The following is a 21476-nucleotide window of genomic DNA, read 5'->3' as shown; positions in this document are numbered from 1 at the left end:
AGAACTGGGACTGCTGCCAAGTACTGATAAGAGTACTGGAACAAAGCCCAGACCTCCAGCCCAGGAGATGGCACGCAGTAGGACAGGAGGAGGTGAGCCGAATGCTGGCACAGGGCCACGAGTATCTACTAGGGCCACAAAGGGTATCCCTCCTGATAGATTCGGGTTCCCAAGTGTGAATCAGGTCAGTACACCTGAGCCCGAGACATACGAGGAGGTGCTGGAGCTAGATAGCACAGAGAGGCAGGCATGGTTTGCGGCAATGCAGAAGGAGTATGATTCCTTGCTGAAAAACGGGGTATTTTCAGAAGTGCAAAGGCCGGCCAACCGGAACATTATCTCTTGTAGGTGGACCTACAGGTTAAAGAGAAATGCAAATGGAGCCGTGCAACGAAAGGCCAGGTTAGTGGCCAGAGGGTTTAGCCAAAGAAAGGGATTGGACTATCAGCAAGTGTTTGCTCCCACATTAAAAGCTGAAACCCTAAGAGCGGCATTATACAAGGCTGGAAGCACAGGGCAACAAGCCCATCACTTCGATTTCGAGACAGCCTATCTGAACTCCCCCTTAGACCAGGATCTGTTTATGGAACAAATCCCTGGTTTTGGTGGAGGTGGTGGCGTGTTGAAACTAAACAAGGCCTTGTATGGCTTGAAACAGGCCGGTCACGCGTGGTACAAGTGTTTGAAGTCAGCACTGATGAAAGTAGGTGTCAACCAGCATCTGGCGGACCCCTGCATGTTCAGCAGGGTGGTGGGAGAGTCCAGAATGGTTGTCCTCATTTTTGTGGACGAGCTGATTGTTTTAGTGGATTCTAACCAACAATTAAAATGGTTCCAGGAAACAGCTAGCAAGCTGTTTACTATCAAACACCTTGGGCCGGTGAGCTATTACCTGGGGGTAGAAATATCGAGGGAAGCAGATCGTTGCTTTGAACTGTGCCAAAGCAACAAAGTTAAAACGCTGCTGGCTCAGTACGGTATGGAAGAGGCTAGCAGTGTGCAAACCCCTATGGCCACAGGATATAGCAAGGAACCCGAAGGTGAGGTATTCCAGAACGTGCAATTATACCAGTCCCTAGTCGGGTCGCTATTGCACTTAGCATGCTGGTCCAGACCCGATATTAAGCTACGCTGTGCATTTATTGTGCCAGAAAAGCGCTGAGCCCCACCACAAAGATTGGGTGGCGGCCAAAAGGGTGCTGCGCTACCTCAGTGGAACGATAGAGCGTAAGCTATCCCTCAGAGTAGGAGAAAAACCTGAACTACGCGCCTATGCCGACGTGAGCTGGGGGGATCGACCCAAGGCAAAATCGACTACAGGAATTGGAATATTCCTGGGAGATGCCCTGTTGGTGCGGAAAGCCACCAAGCAGACCCTGGTGGCATGCAGTACCTGCGAGGCAGAGTACGGTGCTATCAACGAGTGCGTGCTCAACATAGAGTGGGCAGTACAATTGATGAAGGATCTCAGTATACCTATCAATCTGCCAGTCACGGTATATACTGACAACTCAGCAGCTAAAGAATTGACAGAGAATCAAGCTGCTCGAGGGAGAAGCAAACATATACTTATCAGGTACCAAAACGTGAGAGATGCGGTGGCTAGAAACCTGATAAAGATAACAAAATGTACATCAGAAAAGAATGCAGCTGACATATTCACAAAATGTTTAAACGCGAGTGAACATGAAAACTGTGTACAATGGTTGGGTGTTCTGGGTTCGATAGATTAGGAGGTGTGTTGGAGAAAGAATCTATCTTAACCCAGCTTTGACAGTTCTGTAATGACAGCTGGTGATCTAGCCGGCATGCTAGGTCACAGTGATCTTATCAGCAGGCTGGTTTGAGCCGGCTGAGGACAGGTGAAGGAACCTGCTGAGTCAGCATGACAATGCACTGCCAGGATTGGCTGACTGGACTATAAATGAACTGTGTGTGCAATGCACAGGTCTTTTTCTGAGAATTGACTTGCTGGCGGAGCATTCTGTTCCTGTGATCAATATATTGGACTGCACTAGAGAGCACGTACTGTATATAATGTAAATACACTACTTTGGCACTAGTTGCAGGTGTCTGGCTGATTTCTTTCCTGGAGCTCAGTGTCGGGCTCATCACACCGCTCACTCTGCTAGCGTCCGCACCGACATGCTTTTCTTGTAATGCCAGAAAGTCTCTGTGTGAATATGAACCAATTACCTGTTTTGACCTCAGTTTCTTCACCTTTTATAGTATAACAGACAAAAAGTTTGAGAATTATGTACAGAAAAAGAGAGCATAATTCTGTCCTCTTAATTCTTAATTGTCCTCTTAATTCTAAAGAGGAAAGAATTCTTAAGCCCTCTTTAGTCTCTAGCCCAACTCTGGAGTTACAGTATGTACCCATTCCTTTTTCTGCTATCACCAGCACCATTAACAATCAACGAACAGTGACAGCAGAGTCTGTGATTACCTTCTTACATTTGTGCTTTGGCAGCATTCTGAAGGAGCTGAGAGCGTCCACAGCTACAACAGACCCTTTGTCTCGACGTGCTCAGACTTCCTTAGGAGGCCCCAGGTTGCCAGCTGCTTCTCCGGTTTCCCGCAGCAGCTTTTCAGGAGCTGCTCAGGAAGAGACAGCCCATTTTCCAGAATGGCTGATGAAGGAGTTCATAAAAGGGCAGCAGAGGAGCCACTCCATAGGACTCATGGAAAACATACTGGAGAGTGAAAGAGTTCATCATGTCAGTCCATCTAGAAGTCCGTGGAAAGGAAAGGTATTGTGAAATCTTCATGCACAGATATAATATATCTCTGAACATCAGATGCTGTGACTAGACGACTGTGGAAAGCCATCATCTTTATGCCTTGCTTGTGAGCACCCAGTGGCATTTGGCAGACTGCAACTACAGTCTTGAATTAGATTATTCAGATCCGGCATGGCTATTCTTTTGTTCTTATATTCTGCTCTTCTTAAAGGGTGGAATATAAATTGTTAAACGAACGAATAAAAAATTAGCAGCAATGTGTTTTTTTATGTCTGGCACAGCTACAGTAAAATGAAACACCACCCCCCCCCCCTTTTAAAAAAATTCCAACAAAGTAAGTAATCCAAGAAGCTCTCAGTTCATGAGGAAGGGATACATGTTGCGCACACAGTAAATTATTGATGCATAATGTTCTATGCACATTCAAATAACTGCCTTGATCTTCAAGTAAATAACACTTGAGGCAGTTGGTGTCTTTTTGATTAGGAAACAAAAAAGATCAAGAGGGAAACTGGACAGGTTTTCTACATAAAATTATACACAACAAGGAAGCAGGTTCCCCCCCCCACCCCTTTCCTTTTAAAAACATTAGAATTTAGACTACTCCAGTTGCAATGGTTTGCAGTAGTTCCAGAGAATAGCCATGTCAGCCTGCAGTAGAACAGGTAGATTCAAGTCCAGCAGCACCTGAGAGACCAAGAAGATTTTTAGGGTACGCGCTTTCAAGAGTCAAAACTCTGACAAAGTGTCTGACAAAAGGAACCTTGGCTTTTCAAAGCTTATACCCCCCAAAATCTTGTTGGTCTCTAAGGTGCTACTGTACTTGAATCTTGCTGATTTGCAGTAGGCTCAGCAGAGACAAAAAGGCACTTCTGCATAACACTGGAAACTGATGTATGTAGTTTGTTATCTCAAAATATGGAAATAGTGAGCTCATATTTTATATATTCCTCCAAGAGGCTTTATTGCCTGAAATGCCTAATGCATGTACCTTTTAAAAATCATTTCATTTTGCTTTTGTCTCCATAAGATTGAACAGCAAATAACTCTTGACCAGCTTCAGAAACTGCATGCGGCCTTTCAGGTACGACTATTGCAAAATCTTCAGTGACAAAGGCCATTTTCAGAAGAGCAACAGCATGTGGGGGACAAAGGATCACAGACTGGAAATAATCTTTTGTCTTGTACTAATTGCACATAGGCTTCTATTACCCTCTGGTTATATCATTGTGTTTCTGCCTCTGGATAGTTCTATTATAGAGATAAGGCATTTAGGGAAAGCATTCTTTCAAACGGTTGAGAAACTTGTGATAGAAAAAGAGATGGTACAAACATGGCTTAGTATTCTTAATACACAGAAGATTTTGTGGTCTCATAACTTTACATCTGGCTTAGATCAGGTTCCATCTGCTGCCTTGTCCCCATTTATATCTCTGTTCTCCCCTGGTCTTCGTTGTTCTCCATTCCTGAATTCTGCTTTTAAGAGCCTTGGGAGGACAGAGACTTCAATGGGGTACACTGCCATAGAGTCCTCCCTCCAAAACATCCCTTTTCTCCAGGGAAATTCATCTCTGTAGTCTTGAGATGAGCTGTAATTCCAGGAGATCCCCAGCTTCCACCTGGAGGATGGCATCCCTACACATCCACTGAGATCAATCAGGTAGATCTTCAGGGTGCTCCACATATAATATAAACAGGGTAGGAAACTCCTGTCTCATGAACTTCTAGAATTTCTCTCCGATCTGACTTAGATATGGGATGGAGTGTCACTTCTTCAGCAAGAAAGAGCTAAACTTACTGCTAACAATTTCCATGCGAAGTGTTATGAGTGATTTGTTGGAAATGAAGCCTGTGATAACTGAAAACAGCTCAGGGGCTCTCTTAACTCCTGGCCTGATACATCAGGTTCAGTTATTGAACCCTGTCTTAGGAGAGCCTCAAGACAAGGGATATCAAGAACATTTATAATTTGTTTCTGCTTTCTGCTTTGCTCAGTTGTTAGGACTTTCCAAGAGTGAAAGAAATGGCACTAGCATGAGACTATGGTGTTCAGCTCTAAAAAAAGACTGGCCACCATCTTTCTAATTATATTTTGAATAATATTCTGCCTATGGCTTTATCTGCTTCTAGGAGTTAGAAATGAATGGATGTAAGTACTTGGATATAGAAAACTTCAAGCATATAGTGAAGAAATGCATGGGGTCCCACAATGTGGTAAGCAAACAGCAGTTTGAAAACTGAATTACAATATCAGGACTAAAACAGGGAGAAATGGGGTGCCTGAGGGTCTTATAGTTTTTGTCCTGCCCACTGCGTTGGACTGCTCACTAGACAAATTAGGCAATTGTCTAGGGCGCCAGCAGTCCAGTGGCACATAATTGCCTCCTCCCTGCCCCCATGTCCTCCTCACCCCATAGCAGCATGGCCCGGCACCCTTCAGGGGCCTGCCACAGCCAGCAATGTTGGGGAGGCGGCTTGCACATGTGTGTGCGGAGGGGGTGGAGTGGAGGGAAGGCTGGGCGCCTGTCTCCCCTTGGCAGTGGCCTTGTCACATCATGCATTAAAATGCTGGCTGCCTGGCTTCTTCCCATCCTTTTGTTTTCCTTGCCTGGGTTTTGGAATGCCTCATGAAACTCTGCCCTTGGATATGGGCGAGTGAACGAGGAAGAGGCAAAAGGATAAGAAAGGTGGGGGGAAGGAAGTGTGCGTGGAGGGTTTGTTCAGCCTTGACTCTCTCTGGTTGTGGGTTCAGGAGCTCGCGTAGCTTCTTTTCAGTGCCTGCCTGGTCTGGTCTGCCTCAGGAATGGCACAGGAAGGGAAAAAGAAATGGGAAGTGGCAGCCAGCGGGTGGAAAGGAAGGAGAGAAACAGAACTGCTGCTGTTGCCATCAGCCTCCTTCTCCACCCCTACCATCGTGGCCCTGTAGGAGGGACCCAGAGGAACCAGCTAGGACCCATTATGGGGTAGGGGGAGGCTCACTACCGCAGCCCAGCCATGGCCACCAAAGTGAGGAGAAAATCACTGCCGCTGCCACCCTTCTTTATAGCAATGTTGAGCTCTTTCCATACCCAGCCAGAGATGGTCAACTGTAGCTCTAGGAGAAGCTGCCTGGCTCTGGCTGTCCAGCCAGTGCTTTCTTATCTCCTAGCTGGGGTGGAGATACCAGTGTGGGGTAGGGTGATAGTTCTTGAGGAACCTCCCGTGTGTCTGAGGTGTGTGTCTCTTTTTCTTTTTGCAGGGAGTAGGGTTGCCAAGTCCCCCGCATCCTCCAGTGGAGGACTGTTTCCACATGCGGGGCACAATGACAGCACTCAGAAGTGACATCATCGTGCAGGCAATGTCGCATGCCAGCCGCTTTAGGACCGTCCAGAAAAATTCTATGGTTTTCCCGGGCGCTCTAGCAATCTGGGCTGGCAGGTTGGAAACCTCCAGGGCGGGAGAACCCCTGCCCGGCCTGGGAACTTGGCAGCCCTAGCGGGGGCGGGGGAGCTGAGTGTTTTGGTGGGATTCTGCTTGTTCACTGGTGGGGGGGGGTCCATTGGTGAATTGAGAGAAAGCTTGTCAAGGGGGAAGAGCATTTGAGGAATATTCTTAACCGGCAGAGACAGTGTTGTGTCTTCATTTTTATATGTTTTGTGTCCTCTCTTCTCTTCATACAACACAACGCACTGGCTAGTATTGACTTATTAGGCCTTAGCCACACTTTGAGCCAGCAAAGTGGGGGAAAGGGCTAAAGATAAACTTGGAACTTTTGCAGTTGTAGCTAAAGAGGCTCTCTCCACTAATTAGATGTTCATTAATTCCTGCTAAATGGCAAATGGAATTGTTGGGTAGGGTTGCCAAGTTCAATTCAAGAAATATCTGGGGACTTTGGGGTGGAGCCAGGAGACTTTGGGGTTGGAGACAGGAGACATTGGGGGCGGAGCCAGGAACAAGGGTGTGACAAGCATAATTGAACTCCAAGGGAGTTCTGGCCATCACATTTAAATGGCCAGTACACCTTTTTAAATGTCTTCCTTCCATAGGAAATAATGAAGGATGGGGCACCTTCTTTTGGGGCTCATAGAATTGGACCCCCTGGTCCAATCATTTTGAAACTTGGGGGGTACTTTGGGAAGAAGCACTAGATGCTATGTTGATAATTTGGTGCCTCTACCTCAAAAAACAGTTTCCCCCGAGCCCCTGAAACCTCCAGATCAATTCCCCATTATACCTTATGAGAATCGATCTCCACATAGGGAATAATGAAGTGCTCAGCAGACGTTTCCTCCCCGCCCCCCCCCCATTTCTGGCGACTCTGAAGTGAGGGATTGGCCTCTTTACTCACAAGTTGCTGCCAACTTCTTCCAAGTAACACAGACGCACCATCCCAAGAGGAAGCCTTTCAATCAGAGACTGAAGCCTCTGGAGGTAGAAAGGCACATGGTCCTCTGGGGGTGGGGCTTCCCCCTGCCATCCAGCTGCCTGGGGGCGGGAAGAAGCCTGGGAAAGCAGAAGAACCCCCGCTGGGACCTGGGGATTGGCAAGCCTATTGTTGGGAGATCAGAGGAGGAGAGCACTGTATTTTTTAAAAGGCCCTTCCTCAGTCTAATGTTGCCTCCCATTCTGCCGCAAGTTGCTTTCTGTGCTCTCCAGCTTCCCCTGTCACCCCTGCCCCAGACACTTCTTGGTTGTGTTTATGTTTTGTACACAATAGTTCAGCACAGTTTGCCTGTGTCTGTTTTATCTAGGAAGTTATCTAAGCTCTGGTACTGGATGACAAGGATGGTAGTTTATAGTACATTTGGTATTCTAGAAAAATATCAGAAGGGCTAATGTAAGAGATGCAGTGCGGCCCTGACGCTCTTCAGGGGGCTGCTGAGGCCTGTGCTGTCAGGTGGGGGAGGCAGGGGTGTGTGCATGTGTGAATGAGTTGGCGGGTGGAGAGTGAAGGGAGGGGAGGGAAGGAGGAGGAAGGAGAAGAGTGCGGGGTGGGGGCACAAGTAGTTAGCCTTGCCTAGGATGGCAAACAGTCTAGGTCTGGCCTTGCCTGTCCAACATTTAGCTTGTGGCTCTTAGGGCCTTTATCAATAGACTTTTGCCCTCATTTTTTCCATCTTGCAGTTGCTGGGTTGTACCCAAGGATTCTTTGCAAGTAGAAACCCTAGCACACCTCATGAGATCTCATGAATGCATAAAAGTTCATTATGCAACCTCTTTTGCCCCTACAGAACGATGAGCAAATAGAAACACTTTTCATGAAAATAGACTATCCTGCAAGTGGTAAGATTCAGTGGGTAAGTTCCTATTTGAAACCAGTGCAAAAAGAAGAATAAACACATGATGAGTTAAAATGTAATACAGAGGTTTATTTATTTATTTATTACTTTACATTTATATCCCGCCCTCTCCGCAAGCGGACTCAGGGCGGCTTACAGTATCATAAAAACAGTCAATTCCATAAAACATATAAAACCATAAAACATTTATCAAGTTAAAAACTAGTACGCTATCTCAGTCTAGTCTGGCGGTATTGGGGTCTGACTATGACCGCCAGCTTCTGTAGGATGTCCGGTGGCAGCCCATTTTCAGTCAACCAGAAAAGCCTGCCTAAACAGTTCGGTCTTACAGGCCCTGCGGAACGCCGACAAATCCCTCAGGGCCCTTATAGCTTCTGGGAGGGTGTTCCAGAGTTCTGGTGCTGCCACCGAGAAGGCCCTAGATCTTGTTGCGGATAGCCTGGCTTCTTTTGGGCCAGGGGCAGACAGCAGATTTTTTGTCCCTGATCGCAGTGCTCTCTGGGGGATATATGGGGAAAGGCGGTCCCGTAGATAGGCAGGTCCCTGACCATAAAGGGCTTTAAAGGTGGGAAAGTGATAAAGAAAGCACAGAGCCAGTAGGGAAGAGTGATAAGACAGAGATCTGGGATCACAGAGCTAAAAGGGAAAATAAATGTATTTCACTTTGACACAATACATTCTTTGTGGCAGGGCAACCTTAGCTTCTTCTGTGTTGACAGGATGGAGCTAATTGGTGTACTTCTCTGTCTAAAGCAATCATTTGCCTCACATATGACCCGTTCCCTCACTGAGCTGATCAGGTTTGTCCACCCAGGGTTCCACCAAGGTGGACTGTGTTTAAGTGATTCTGTAAAAATCCCCCCTCCGATTAAGTAGGATTGTGCATGGTAGGTTTCTCAAATATGTATGAGCTAACAAAACACATTTCATATTTGAGGAAAGGAGGTGCTCATTATACACTGACAAAAGTTTCTGAATTTAAAAAAATAAACATTCCTGTTCAATTTATACATTTATGTTGCTAACAATTCATGAGCAATCAATAGGTTCTTTTTGCTTGGTGACACAGTTATAGCAGTTCTTCTCAATTTGTTATGAGAAAATTAAATAATTGATTTCCCATTTATCTAAAATGGGCTGGATACAATGACTATGTGGGTAGAAAGTTATTGCAGTGTTGTTTTCTTACCTTCCCCTTTTCTTAGCAACCCCCTTAACCCCCAATTTCTGGGAGCCCCTCCACTCCAGCTGGCCTCATGTTCATAACAGTTCTGAGACCCCCTCCCCCTCAACAATGCATATTGGGCATCTCAAAGGGCATGGAAAAGTAGGGAAAATATACATCATTGTGTTTTCTATTTGAGCACTGAATCAATGGGCCTAGAAAGATATAACTTTGATAGAATAGCACTGGTAAGCTCTGACCCAATATTTATATACTACCTCTTCAAGGTAAATGCCCAAATTGTTTTCCAGTCCCCAAATACAGCCACAAAACTATAAACAATAGAAAAATCATCAGACCATCAAACAATTAACCAAATGTGCAGCATTTTCCATAAAGTAACAGCTACAAAGCATCAGCTTAACTCAGCTCAACATAAAAAACTGCACACAATCCAAATCCAAATCACAGAAGAATACACCACATCATTAATGAAACAAAGTTTATAAACTGAAAGCTTTCCTGCATTAACAGAGTCTGAGACTAACCCTGAAAAACAGCCAAACTCAGTACCAGGTGGATAGATCCCAGTAGGCAGCTGTGCTGGTCTGAAGCAAAGGATAAGGTATCAGTATTTCATAAGTAAGCCACAATTTCTTTGAATTATTTCTGGAAATATGGCAGTATTACCTAAAAAGCAAGGTTAGCTATGTGCCTGCTTCTTCTGTAATTTGTAGCAATACAAGTTACCCCTCTTGACACAATGGTAATTACTATCCTACAAATGACTGACATTTCCCCCCCTCTGTACTAGAATGATTTCTGCACATACCTCCACCTGGAATATACTGGGCAGGATATGTCATGTGCCCAATTGAAAGGAACCACTTTCTCACTTCCTGCCACAATACAAGAGATCCCACATGGAGAACCTGTGGTTTGCATTTGCTCACTGTCGAATGGCACCTTAATAACAGCCCGTGGAGATGGAACTATTTCCTTCTGGAGTCCACAGCTCAAACAAAAACGAAGCAAGATGGTGTTTGTATGTTGCTTTTTTCATCTTGCCTTTTAAAGTGTTGTGTAACTGTTAATATTGCATCCTGTTGGTACACTGAAGACAGCTTACATTATGAAAGTCTTTGCATGTCATGGGACTCCCCCATCAATTGAATTAATTAATTTACTTCAATACCTTGCCTTTCTTCTGAATTAGGACCCAAAACAACTTACATCATTCTCCTTGCCAACATTTTGTCTTTACAACAATCCTGTGAAATAGGTTAGGCTGAGAGTTGCTCAGGGTCACCAGAAAGCTTCCGTGGCAGAATGAGGACGTGAACTGAATCTCCCAGATCCTAGTCCAACATTCAAACCACTACACTACACTGTTGTAAAATGAAATCTCAATCCCCTATTCCATACCTTCATTTAATTAAACCTTAGGATACCTTGTTTAGAATACAATGCACTTTAGTCACCCTTTATGTTAAAGAAATCCCCTTTCCTTTATTTCTGTGGTCATGAGAGTCTTCTCTCCCAAGCATAAAGCTCTCCTCCTCATTCAGCTCCCTGCTCATGTATCCTGTTCTTTCCATGCCCCTGTAGTGAACTCATTTTTAGTCAGATTTTCTTTTGAAGACATATTTGTAACTCAGGAATCACGGTCAATGTTTAACTTTTTTTTTTTTAAGGAGAAAACCTCCAAAAAATCTAAGTGGTTGATGGATTTCGCTATTATGACACCATACAATAAATTAATCTTGGGGACTGGGTAAGTGTATATTCTAAATAGTCACTAACACCCCCCCCCCCCAAGTAAGTTTCTTCAACTGGATCATTGGGGGTTGGCTCACTGGAAAAGCTGCAAATTTTGGCTGACATTATAAATATCCTATTGAATCTTCTTCTGGTGTGCCAGAACAGTAATAAAATGGCTGTGGGCAGCATGCAAGGCCTTGAGTTTGTGTTTATAATAATATTCCTCACTAACCATGGCAAAATATATGGCAGCTGTACTGTTCCTCCTAGGCAATCAAAGAGTTTGTTTTTCCACAAATTTTATTTTTATGACAGGGATCGTGAACTTCAGTTCTATGAAATCTCCAATTTTGAACCCTACCTTCAAATTAGTGGCTTAGAAGCGATACCTTTGAATGTGGATTACTGGTAAGTATGTCAATTTTACATCTTATGTCAGTTATGGACCAACAGTCATTGGCTGTTTCAGTGTGGATTATTTGCTCTGCCCTGGTCCTCAAACTGCAGAGGGGTTTCCAGGCATCCAAGCAATGCTGTCTGTCTTCTGTTCCTTTCCTTTGTTCCAATGTTTCTGTAACCTGCTTTGATTTGATGTTTCCAGAAACATTGGAGTCAAATTGGAGTTTCCTGCAGTGTGGATGGAATGGAAAGATACAGATTGCTTTTAAAATGAAAGCTGTGAATCCAGACAAGATCACACCAAGACTATTATATCATTATAATGATATTTGATTGATTTTAAAAGAAATCAAGAAACCCTAGTGGTGTGGATGGAATGACTGCTGCTGGGGAAATGAGGCAAGGAAACTATGGGGAAAGGTGCCATGCAAAAGTCCTGTTGCCTCAGGCCCTCAGCCATAGTGCTGCAAGCCATTTGTCATGCCCCTTCAATCAGCACTATGGGTTGGTATGAAATCTGTCACAAGTCTTTCTTCTTCCAATGAGGGATGGAGTCTCCTTTCCACCTCCCATTTCTCCCTGGCTTGGCCAATGAGAGAGGCAGTCTTCCTCTTTCTCCCACCTCCCTCCCAGGCTTTGCCAATGAGGGAGGAAGTCTCCTTCCCTCTTCCCACCTCCTTCTTCAGCTTTGCCAATGAGGGAGGCAGTCTTCTTCCCACCTAGGCTTGCCATACCCAAGGTCCCAGCGGGGGTTCTTCCGCTTTCCCACGCTCCTTCCCGCCCCCAGTCAGCTGGCCAGCAGGGGGAAGCCCCGCCCCCAGAGGACCATGTGCCTTTCCACCTCCGGAGACTTCAGTCTCTGGGATGGTGTGTCTGTATTACTTTGAAGAAGCTGGCAGCAACTTGTGAGTAGAGAGGCCAATCCCTCGCTTCAGAGTCACCAGAAACGGGGTAGGGGAGGGAGAGGGAAACGTCTGCTGAGCACTTCATTATTCCCTATGTGGAGATCGATTCTCATAGTGTATCTAATGCCTCTCCCCAAAGTACCCCCCATGTTTCAAAATGATTGGACCAGGGGGTCCAATTCTTTGAGCCCCAAAAGAAGGTGCCCCTATCTTTCATTATTTCCTAAGGAAGGAAGACATTTAAAAAGGTGTGCTGTCCCTTTAAATGTGATGGCCAGAACTCCCTTGGAGTTCAATTATGCTTGTCACACCTTTGTTCCTGGCTCCGCCCCCAATGTCTCCTGGCTTCAACCCCAAAGTCTCCTGGCTCCACCCCTAAGTCCCCAGATATTTTTTGAATTGGACTTGGCAACCCTATTCCCACCTCCTGACTCCCTTCAAGGCGAGTCTCCCACCCTCCTGCTGCCTGTCTCCACCCTCAGTTTCTCTTTACACTTTGCTTCCAAAGCAGTTGTTCCTGCATACACTGAAGCACACGACTCAGTCCTTTTCACACCTTAGCTTGCTCATGCAAGCTATGAGTCCCCCTCATCAGCATATCCCATACCCCAGCCAGTTTCTCATAATCCCAAAGAACCATTTCCAATGGAGTTAGCATACATTATCAGCCCTCTTTTCAATGACTGCTAGTGCACATGGGGATGTTGGGGGATTTCGCTTGTACCTCCAACAATATAAAACACTAAAATCAAAACCCTGCAGGAACTAAAACAACCTGCAGTTATCAGAAGGCTAATACATATCCACTAATAAGTTTTAAGACCTCGAAGATAAACTATTCTGACTCCAGGTTTCTCAAAGCAAAAACAGTTTATTAGACTCCAAGTTTCTCCTTTGCACAGAAGGCTTCAAATACAGTTAGAAAGGCAAAACAAGAGATTACATTACTACAGTTGCTCCTTTAGACTTAAGAAGACTACTTTAGAAGTCTTAAAATATATGGGCAGAGAGGCAGAACAGAAAACAGTTTACAGTTAGAGCATAAGCATAAGATACAAGAAAGCAATAATGAAAATTATAAATCCCAACAGGGACTTCCCTATTAGTTACATTTTCCCATTTACAATCAAAGTCCCATGTCTTAGTAGATGCTATGCTCTAGATTATAAATCTGACCATTTTCACTGTGTTTGAGATCTCAAACCAAAAGTGGTTTAAATCAGCAAAGGCTGTTTCCTCTCTTAGGCTGCTCAGCAGAAGAAACTCTCTGCAGAGCAGTCCAAGATTCTAAATCCCAGTTGTGTGGCATAATCCGACACAGAGGCAGTCTAGCTACACTTTGGTCCAGATCAGCATCATGAGCCAAAAAATCCACAGCTTAAGTAGGCTTTTATGACCTCATAGCTCATACCTCATACACACAGCTACTTGTGTCATTCAGCGGTAAACAATTTTTGCAGCCAAATAAACAATAAACAATAATGGCTGGGAATGCGTCAGGCAACCAGTTACCTAAATCTAGTTGCTGGGTTTATGCCAATGGCTGCCATAGTGGTTGACCTTGTACCCAGTAACCTACTTAAGTTTTTAGATAGCTTGGTTCTATGTTTCTGAAAGACAGAGCCTCTGGTGGCCAAATGCTATAACTGCATCCAAGATCAACAGTTTAGAGCTGCTGAGAGCAATTATTGCTGTTTAGAGAAATATGAATGCTTAATATTGCTGAAAAGTTTAGTACTCTTGTTGCCAATTTCATAAAGAGTCTGTTTAAGAGTATGTGTAAGATCATAAAGAATATGGTTAGGATCATAACGAGGGCCCACCCAAAATAAATTCCACCACAGGGGATGCACATTAGCAGGTTCTTGGAATTCCCATGCTTATATCTGAGAAGCACTGGGAATAACAATGGGTTATGAGGATGTGCCATGCTTACCAGGAGTTTCAGGACTGCTATCTTGGGCAAGCCAATAAATCACTTTGGAGCAAAAATTCCTAAAACAACAAATCCCCCTTAAAATGTGTGTGTTTACATATACACAGAGGAAGTAGTTATGAGTAACACAGACACTGGGAATAAGTAATACTTAATTTTTCTTCCTCTTCCCCTCTGTTCACAACACAAATACAGCTATACAAATCCAGATGAATGTATGATTCTTTATGGCGATGATCAGGTATGTGTAATGTTTCAAAAATGATCAGATGTGTAATTTTCAAAAGTATTTTATAGGAAAAGTGATGTAAAATGCAGTGGTATGCAGAAAAGTGAAAACAGATAAAGATTGGGCTACAAAATACTGTCAATAGTTGTTATAGCATAGTGGTTAGAGTGCTGGACTAGGTTTCTGATAGAATTAAGTTAAAATTCCAACCCTGCCATGGAAAGTCACTGGGTGACCTTGAACCAATCACCTTCTCTTAGTCTATGTTGTTATGAGGATAAAACTGAGGAAGGGAGGATGATGAAAACCATTTTGGCTCTCCATAGAGGAGAAGAGAAGGGTGGTGAGAACCAGAGAGGATTGTGAGGGATCTGTTGAGGCTGGGTGAGTGGGTGTCAACTTGGCAGATGAGGTTCAATGTGTCCAAGTGCAAAGTAATGCACATTGGGGCCAAGAATCCCAGCTACAAATACAAGTTGATGGGGTGTGAACTGGCAGAGATTGACCAAGAGAGAGATCTTGGGGTCATGGTAGATAACTCACTGAAAATGTCAAGACAGTGTGCGATTGCAATAAAAAAGGCCAACGCCATGCTTGGAATTATTAGAAAGGGAATTGAAAACAAATCAGCCAGTATCATAATGCCCCTGTATAAATCGATGGTGTGGTCTCATTTGGGATACTGTGTGCAATTCTGGTCACCGCACCTCAAAAAGGATATTATAGCATTGGAAAAAGTGCAGAAAAGGGCAACTAGAATGATTAAAGGTTTGGTACAGTTTCCCTATGAAGAAAGGTTAAAACGCTTGGAGCTCTTTAGCTTGGAGAAACGTCGACTGTGGACTGACATGATAGAGGTTTACAAAATTATGCATGGGATGGAGAAGGTAGAGAAAGAAGTACTTTTCTCCCTTTCTCACAATACAAGAACTCGTGGGCATTCAATGAAATTGCTGAGCAGCCGGGTTAGAACGGATAAAAGGAGGTACTTCTTCACCCAAAGGGTGATTAACATGTGGAATTCACTGCCACAGGAGGTGGCGGCGGCTACAAGCATAGTCATCTTCAAGAGCATAGCCAGCTTCATATTTTATTTAGATAAAAATATGGAGCAGAGTTCCATCAGTGGCTATTAGCCACAGTGTGTGTGTGTGTGTGTGTGTGTGTGTGTGTGTATAGAGTGGTGGACTGGATCCATTGGCCTGGATCCAACATGGCTTCTCTTATGTTCTTATACATCATTAAAAAAAATGTCTGGCAGAATACTTTCTGTGCAGCAGGGTAGAAACCAAATGGGCAAGGCTTCCCCCTGATATATTCTTAGCTCATTACTCCAAGGTAACATACCAGGTGACTTAACTGAATAATGGGCATTTGATTTATCAAAACCTTATTTTTAGCAAAATAAATGGCTTTGATAAGCAAGAACAGTGCAATGATTCTCTGATAAAACATATTTTTCTAAAGGCATTTTACCTTTCCAATTCTAGTAATACCCAGCAAGAAATAGATACAGAAACAGAGCAAGTTTAGAAATTTTCTAAACAAAAACATATTCATACAGCTAACAATATAGATGTTTGTGTGTGTTTCAGTATGTGTTTGTATAAAAGCTTGACTGAAGAAACTTCACATTTGACTTTTATTTCAAAGTTTCTTATAATGGAGGAAGTTCTCTGTTTTTGTACTCTTTATATTCTGTCTTTATGTCCATATGTGGTCTTTGCTATTTCTTCTATGTAGATGGTTTATAACTTTTTTCTGTACATTATCCTCTTCCATTCTGCCTAAAGCTTGTCTCTGCTGCCATATTTATAGATAACTCAGTATAATCTCAAAATAATCTCAGCAAAAATGAATTCCCAATATTTCCCCACATTCTTCTCTTTCTTCCTATTCACTCCTCTTCTCAAGCTTTAACCTAGATGTTATTTTTTATTTTCTTCAATCTTTCGTTTCCTGTATTTGTAGTCCTGCCAAACCTTATTAACATTTTAATATACTTTTCCCCACTGGCATTACTAAAACATTTGTCCATTTAGTCAAATCTGAAAACTGGAAAAAAACACATGGGGGGGGGGTAGCTCCTCAAATGATAGGAGCAGTGTCTGTATCTTTAAGAAATGAATGGTCTCTGCGATCTTAGTTGCTAGGTAACCACAGCAATATTGCCAGCCTTCCAACCTTGATTTTTATCAGCAAAAGGCAGTGGAAGGGACAAGGCCTTTTCCAGAGCTATTTTGGTTTTACAGGTGCCCCTGCTCTTCCCCTGTCCTGGAGGAAGACCTCATTGGGGCCAGGTCTGGCAGCAACCACTAGGTGACTTTTAACCATAATATTTGCACAACTCACCTAGGTTCAGCAGTGGCTAACTGGCATTTCACTATTATTCAGCAGCAGCTACTGCACAAAAATCCATGTTGTGTAGTGCTAATAGTGTCAGGCTAGGATCTGGGAGACCAAAGTTCAAATTCCCACTTTGCCAGGCATGGGTAGCCTTAATCTAGTCACTTATTCTAAGTATAACCTGCCTCACAGGGATATTATGAGGATAAGCTGGAGGAGAGGAGAATGGTTTAAATTGGTTTTCTCCACTATGGAGAAAAGCAGGGTAGAAATGAATTAAGTAATTAATAAAGGTGAAAATTACTAGGTCAGAGATGTTGGGTGGGTGGAAAGGAAAGAAGGAAGCAGGAAAGGGTAGAGTATATGGAAACTGCTGAGAAGAAGGAAAGAAGAAATAGTACGAGGAGTATGATGCAAGGCAAAATGAAGTACCCCCACAAGTCTTTATGGGATCCCCACTTATCAATATATTTAATTTTCCACATAACACAATCTGTGCGTACTTAAATCCAGAAATTCAAGCTATGAGCAGACAAAACAGAATAGCTCAAGCCTGCAGAAAAATCTGAAATCTAAAAATCAAACAAACACTGGGGGGGGGGGGTTAACCCACCCTCCAAATAATAGAAACTGCACCTATACTTTTAAGAAACAAATGCCCCCTTGGTAGCTGTTAGCTTGCTAGGTGACTACAAGTATTGCCAGCCTTCAAGCCTTGGTTTCTGTCCTTAAAAGCTAGGGGGAGGGGGCATGACCCTTTCCCAGACTGTTTTGGCTTTGGAGGGAGGAACCATTAGGGCAAGAGCCAGCAGGAACCAATGAGCTACTGCTACTATGTGACTTGCATGACTCATCCAGGCCCAGCTACTTGCTACTGTTCAAAAGCGGCCACTCATGATAGCCACTGTCAAGTAGTTATTACACTTTCAGGATCTATGGGCCCTAGATTCAAATTGCCACTCTGTTGTGGAAGCTCACTGAGTGATCTTGGTCCAGTTCTAAATGAGGATAAAATGGAGGAAAGGAGAATGATATAAACTGTGTGACCTCAACAAATAAAAAAAGCCATCTCCTGAAATAAATCTATGTTCATAAATAGATGACTGTCTTGTAATTGTATTCTGTCGCTGTGTACCTACATATTTGAAAAGCACATTTTAAATTTTTGTTGTTGTTACAGGGATGTGTCAATATCTTGCTCTTGCAGTCTGTGGGTGAGCTCCTAAGGCAAGTATTTCAATTTTGCAAGTTTAAATTGAGAACAGAAGTGCCATACTTTTCATTACTTCACATTAACTGATAATTAGCAAATAGAAGGCTTGTAACATCCGAAAGGCTAACAGTTAAAAAAAAATCTTACTTGATTACTAGAGTCCCAAATAACCAGGCATCTAACTGCACCTTAAAGATTAACAATATTTTATTCTAGCATCAGTGTATACTGGAATAACACTAAATTATGCCAATAAGAGCTCCACTCATTTTCCTGCCACAGATGAAGGACACACATCCAAGAATGCTTGCATAGGATTCCAGCTATAGCCTACAGGCAAACTCTGACTCCTAAAAAGACAGAGAAAATATTTATAGTTTCAATGTATCTCAGGAAGGCTCAGTGGAAGAGCATCTGCTTTGCATGCAGAAAATCCTAGGTTCAACCCCTGGCATCTCCAATTGAAAGGACCAGGCAGCAGGTAATGTGAAAGACCTCTACCTGAGGCCTGGAGAGCTGCTGCAACTAAGAGTAGACAATACTGACTTTATGGACTAAGTTTCTGGTTCAGTATAAATCATATTCATGTTTTCATGTGTTCATTTAGAACAACCATGAATATGGGCTGCTAAGTTGATTAGCAGCACAATCAAGAGGGGAGGGGGCGGAAAGTCTTTTGGGAGCAGACGAGCCGCTATGTGGGCGCATGAAGGGTTTGCACCGACGTATGACTGGCGCCGCCACAGCGTGGGGGAGTTATGTGGGCGGGGGGCTGCCCAAACGCCGCTCTGCCCGAGGGCAGCGGCACTTGAGGGCTGCGCCTGAGCGTGGGCCGAAGTGAGGCGGAGCGCAGCATTCAGGCGGAGGAGGGGGTGGAGTTGGGGGCGCTTAGGCAGCTTCCTGAGCAGTTTGGCCCATGACACCCCCCCCCCAAGAGGCGCAACTTTACGCCTGCAAAAGCAGTGGCGTGTCCTATAGGCACTCATTGAAACAAAAAACAAAGGTCACCTCCGCCGCTGCGGAAGCTTGCAAACCCCTTAGGGAGCGGCATGATTGCCTCGCCAATCCCCTCACGCCTCGGGCTGACGAGCCCCCTCGCCAGCACCCAATCAGGGTCTCCCCCTTCCAAGAAATACTTCTGCTCTGGCCTCACACAACTCAGTTGTTAGGGAGAGGACTGCATGGCGGGAAGTTATGCTGGCGAGCTCCCAGCCATACAAAGTTAGAGTGAGGGATGGTGGCTCAGTGGTAGAGCATCTGCTTGGGAAGCAGAAGGTCCTGGGTTCAATCCCTGGCATCTCCAAAAAAGGGTCCAGGCAAATAGGTGTGAAAGACCTCAGCTTGAGACCCTGGAGAGCCGCTGCCAGTCTGAGAAGACAATACTGACTTTGATGGACCAAGGGTCTGATTCAGTATAAGGCAGCTTCATATGTTCATATGAGGGACAGGCAGTCACGTTGGTGATGGTTTTGCACCACTCGATTGCTTTGACAGTATCTTTGACTTGCGAGGGGGAGAGAGAGGTTTCTCCCCTGGAGCTAACTGCTCGTTTTCAGGTCTCCACAGGTTCCGGGCTCCCGGAGGCTCTGCATGCAAGGATAGTCGCCCATGGCTGGGTAAGTTCCACTGTCCTCCCCTCACTCTCGGCAGCTTGGTGTGCAAGCATCTCTGGCACTTGAACCAGGCAGTGGGCTCCAGCAGGGGGCATTTGCTGACCCCGCTCCCCTGTGCTGCCGCCTGCTCCCTTCCCTTGGTGCGCCCTCTGCCGCTTTCCCAACCCCTGGCAGGGCACCAGGGTGTGTGTGTGGCAGCTGCTCCACTGCGGGGAGGTGGATCAGAGATTGTCCCTTTAAGAGAGCGCCTGGCTGAAACGCAGCCTGCTCTTCCAGCTGCTGCCCCTGCAGGTGCTCTTGATCTCTATCTCCATTTTGCAGATGGGACTCCAACACAGAGACTTTTGTGTGTGTCACTCCACCGCCCCCCCACTCCCTCAGCTGTTTCTGCCCGCTGCTCGGAATGGAGCCCCACCCACAGCAAGACTGCCCAGCGCGTACCAGGGAGACTGTTGCACTCTGCTCCGGAAAAATAAAGTCTGAGCTGTGCCCTCTGTTGTCTCTCCTGCTTGGCATCTGCTGCACGTTCCCTGGGCAACCCCCCCGCCCCGTCAGTGGCCTCTCCAAGAGAATGCCTGGGAGGGTGGAGAGACTTGGTTTTGGGAGGGGGGAATGGTCTATGAGCCACCACGCTGCCTCCCCCGCATGGCTGGACAGGGAAGGGGAGTGCCAACCCTCAGCCTGCCCAGGCTGACAGCCTACCCGACCCCACAGGACTGCTATGAGCAGGGCACTAAGGGGGGGGGGTGATGAAGTGGACTCAGAGTTCTGCGGCTGATGCACTCGCACTCTGAGTTCCGCGGCCCTCGGGGGAGCTGTTCCGTGCACATGATAGGGTGCATCAGGGCAATACAGGGGGTCTCTGGGTGTCTGCTGCTGGGCTGCTCACTCCCAGACACACATTCCAGCCGCTGTCTATGACAGCGAATTCCTGCACTTGGTACTTCCTGCTTGTCTGCCTGCCATTGGCAGAGTCTCTGACAACGGGAGGGTGTGAGGGGATTGACAGCTTCTCCATGGTCCCATGCGGCCCTGTCTCGCCCCCACCCCCGCCTCACCACCAAACCAGGCTTCTCGTGAGCGCATGCCCAGCCTCACTCCTGTTCCCTCCCCGTGTTACATATGAAGCTGCCTTATACTGAATCAGACCCTTGGTCAGTATTGTCTTCTCAGACTGGCAGCGGCTCTCCAGGATCTCAAGCTGAGGTTTTTCGCACCTATTTGCCTGGACCCTTTTTTGGAGATGCCAGGGATTGAACCTGGGACCTTCTGCTTCCCAAGCAGATGCTCTACCACTGAGCCACCGTCCCTGGTGGGACGTCTCTCCTTTGCCTGTGATGGTCTGCCCTTGGCTCCATTCTCTGTTTGGAGACAGGTTGGGGATGGCTATCAGCCTCTCTGGGGCCGCCTCTCCCCATCCCTGACTGTCATGAGCCGCGGCGCATGCGCCAGGACTGGCCAATGGGGGTGGGTGGGCTGGCCCTCCCCTCCGGCTGCCTCCGCCTCCCTTGTGCCTATGCCAGCGGCATTGCCATGGCGACTGTCTCCCTCACGGCAAGCTATGCCTCTCCCCTCCCCACACTCCAGCGTGCCGAAGTCCTCAGGATGTTTTCTAATGACGCTGCGGCCGGCTGCCCCTTATACGCTGCGGCCGGCTGCCCCTTATGTCTGGATTGGGCTGTAGAAGTTGTAAGAATATGCTAGGTATAGTTGGTTGGTTCTTGGTACTTGGTTTGATGCTCATTCAGTCTGCAGAAAGCAAGGGGGTCTATTACAGATTTGCTATCATTTTTAATACTGCCATATACATTCTTCCAGGTACTTTGCTGATAACACAGAATGGGGAGGGAGCTTGCAACATGAGTCCGTGTGTTATGTGTTACCAA

General features: G+C 45.5%; 1 protein-coding gene across 1 annotated transcript in view; it reads left to right on the top strand.

The window, feature by feature from the left end:
* Positions 1-21476, top strand: part of LOC132568866 (WD repeat-containing protein on Y chromosome-like) — a 30562-nt gene that overhangs the window by 8651 nt on the left and 435 nt on the right. The window contains exons 2-10 of the mRNA XM_060235051.1: positions 2474-2753; positions 3775-3828; positions 4875-4958; positions 7955-8020; positions 10003-10233; positions 10883-10962; positions 11265-11357; positions 14385-14430; positions 17945-17995. Coding sequence (XP_060091034.1) covers positions 2474-2753; positions 3775-3828; positions 4875-4958; positions 7955-8020; positions 10003-10233; positions 10883-10962; positions 11265-11357; positions 14385-14430; positions 17945-17995 — 985 coding nt within the window. The remainder of the gene's footprint in view (positions 1-2473; positions 2754-3774; positions 3829-4874; positions 4959-7954; positions 8021-10002; positions 10234-10882; positions 10963-11264; positions 11358-14384; positions 14431-17944; positions 17996-21476) is intronic.

This window comes from Heteronotia binoei, chromosome 3, assembly GCF_032191835.1.
Source record: "Heteronotia binoei isolate CCM8104 ecotype False Entrance Well chromosome 3, APGP_CSIRO_Hbin_v1, whole genome shotgun sequence".
Lineage (NCBI taxonomy): Eukaryota > Metazoa > Chordata > Lepidosauria > Squamata > Gekkonidae > Heteronotia > Heteronotia binoei.
The sequence above is the reverse complement of the archived record's forward strand: the minus strand, read 5'-3'. Positions and strand labels throughout refer to the sequence as shown.